A 2,010-nucleotide genomic window follows, 5' to 3' on the forward strand; every position below is an offset into this window, starting at 1 on the left:
GTCAAAGAGAGAATCTTAAAAGCAGCAAGAGAAAGACAGTCAGTTACCTACAAGGGAGTACCCATACGACTGTCAGCTGATTTCTCAACAGAAACCATGCAGGCCAGAAGAGAGTGGCAAGAAATATTCCAAGTGATGAATAGCAAGAACCTGCAACCAAGATTACTTTATCCAGCAAAGCTATCATTCAGAATAGAAGGTCAGATAAAGAGCTTCACAGATAAGAAAAAGCTAAAGGAGTTCATCACCACCAAACCAGTATTATATGAAATGCTGAAAGGTATCCTTTAAGAAGAGAAAGAAGAAGAAAAAGGTAAAGATACAAATTATGAACAACAAATACGCATCTATCAACAAGTGAATCTAAGAATCAAGTGAATAAATAATCTGATGTACAGAATGAACTGGTGATTATAATAGAATCATGGACATAGAAAGGGAATGGACTGACTATTCTTGGGGGGGGGGGGGGGGGGGGGGGGGGATGTGGGGACAGGGACACATATGTAATATCTTAATCAATAAAAAATATATTAAAAGTTTAATTTTGAAATGATTTTAAATTGACAGAAGAGTTACACATAGAGCACAGAGTTCTTGTATCCCCTTCACTTGGCTTTCCCTAAGACTAACATTTTCATAACCACAGCACATTTGTCAACACTAAGAAATTAATATTGGTGCATTACTACTAACTGATCTACAGACTTCAGTCATTTTTCACAGCTTTTCCACTTAATATCCCTTGTGTTCCAGCACTAATTCCAGGATCCCAGATTTAGTCATCTCATCTCTTTGGTCTCTTCCAATCTGTGACAGTTGCTCATTTTTTCCTTATTTTTAATGAATTTGACACTTTAAGGGTACTGGTCTCTACATAGGGTTTGCCATAAGAATTAAATGAGGTAACCTGCATAAAATGCTTAGCAAAGTGTCTAGTGCACAGAATATTCTCAATAAATGTTAGATAGCTTCCATCTCTTTCCACTATCCAGTGGTATAACTACCGAGACTCCATGGAGTGAAGTTACTTGCTTTAGGGAAAGTACGTGCTGGGTTCTGTTATTGCGAGGCAGGACATGGGACTTGGCTTCCTTATCATATGTTTTCCATTCTTTTTTTCCCTTCTCTCAATGCAGGGCTTACCACCCAAAAGATGGAAGGCAGATGTTACACACCTGAGTTGCCCGGAGCCCACAGTGTTTGCTTTCTCACCTGTGGCTCCGCATCGGAGCGCTTCTCGAGAGATGTGGATACCCAGCTTCCAACAGTCCAAGAGAGAAGCCCAGGCACTAAGATGGCTGGTCGATAGGAATCAAAACTTTTCGGCTCAAGAGTTTTGGGGCCTAGTATTCAAGGACTAATTTAAATAAGTATCAGACTGATAGAGTCTACAGAGTTCCAAAGGTTTACTTTCTAGGTTGCCTTAATATTTGAATATCATAGCCACTCTGTTGACTACCCTTTAGGATGAGAATTGCCGCAGTACTCATAATGAGCCCGATGACATAATAGATATAAACTATCCTCAGGGGTCACCTCTGTATTTTTTATACTCAAAAGGTAAATACAGTAGTTTCCCCCCAACCCTCTTATTTGTAGTTTCGCTTGCCATGGTTTAAGTTACCCACAGTCAACTGCAGTCTGAAAACAGTAAATGGAAAATCCAGAAATAAGCCATTCGTATGTTTTAAATTACTCGCCGTTCTGAGTATCTGATGAAATCTCGCGAGGCCTTCATCCCTGGCGGACGTGAATCATCCCCTTTCCAGCGTCTCCACGCTGTTTACGCTGCAGACGTGCTCTCGCATTAGGTCGTCCTGGCCGGGTTATCAGATGGACTGCCGGGCGCTGTAGGGCTTGCGTTTAAGTCACGTTTAGTTTAGTCAGTAATGTCCCCGGAGCGCGGGGTGCCGGTGCTGCTAGCTGGGGCGGGCCACGGGGAAGCCGTGCAGTGCTGCCTTGCAGGGAAAAGCGGAAAGTTCTCAATACTTTTTATGGTCTCACGTC

General features: G+C 42.2%; 1 protein-coding gene across 1 annotated transcript in view; it reads left to right on the forward strand.

The window, feature by feature from the left end:
* FUT10 (fucosyltransferase 10 (alpha (1,3) fucosyltransferase)) overlaps positions 1-1,698 on the forward strand; it is a 70,802-nt gene extending 69,104 nt beyond the window's left edge. The window contains exon 5 of the mRNA XM_015565245.1: positions 1,140-1,698. Within this exon, the coding sequence (XP_015420731.1) occupies positions 1,140-1,364 (225 nt within the window). The 3' untranslated portion in view covers positions 1,365-1,698. The remainder of the gene's footprint in view (positions 1-1,139) is intronic.
* The last annotated feature ends 312 nt before the right edge of the window (positions 1,699-2,010 follow it).

Source organism: Myotis davidii, unplaced genomic scaffold (assembly GCF_000327345.1).
Source record: "Myotis davidii unplaced genomic scaffold, ASM32734v1 scaffold93, whole genome shotgun sequence".
NCBI classification, from domain to species: domain Eukaryota; kingdom Metazoa; phylum Chordata; class Mammalia; order Chiroptera; family Vespertilionidae; genus Myotis; species Myotis davidii.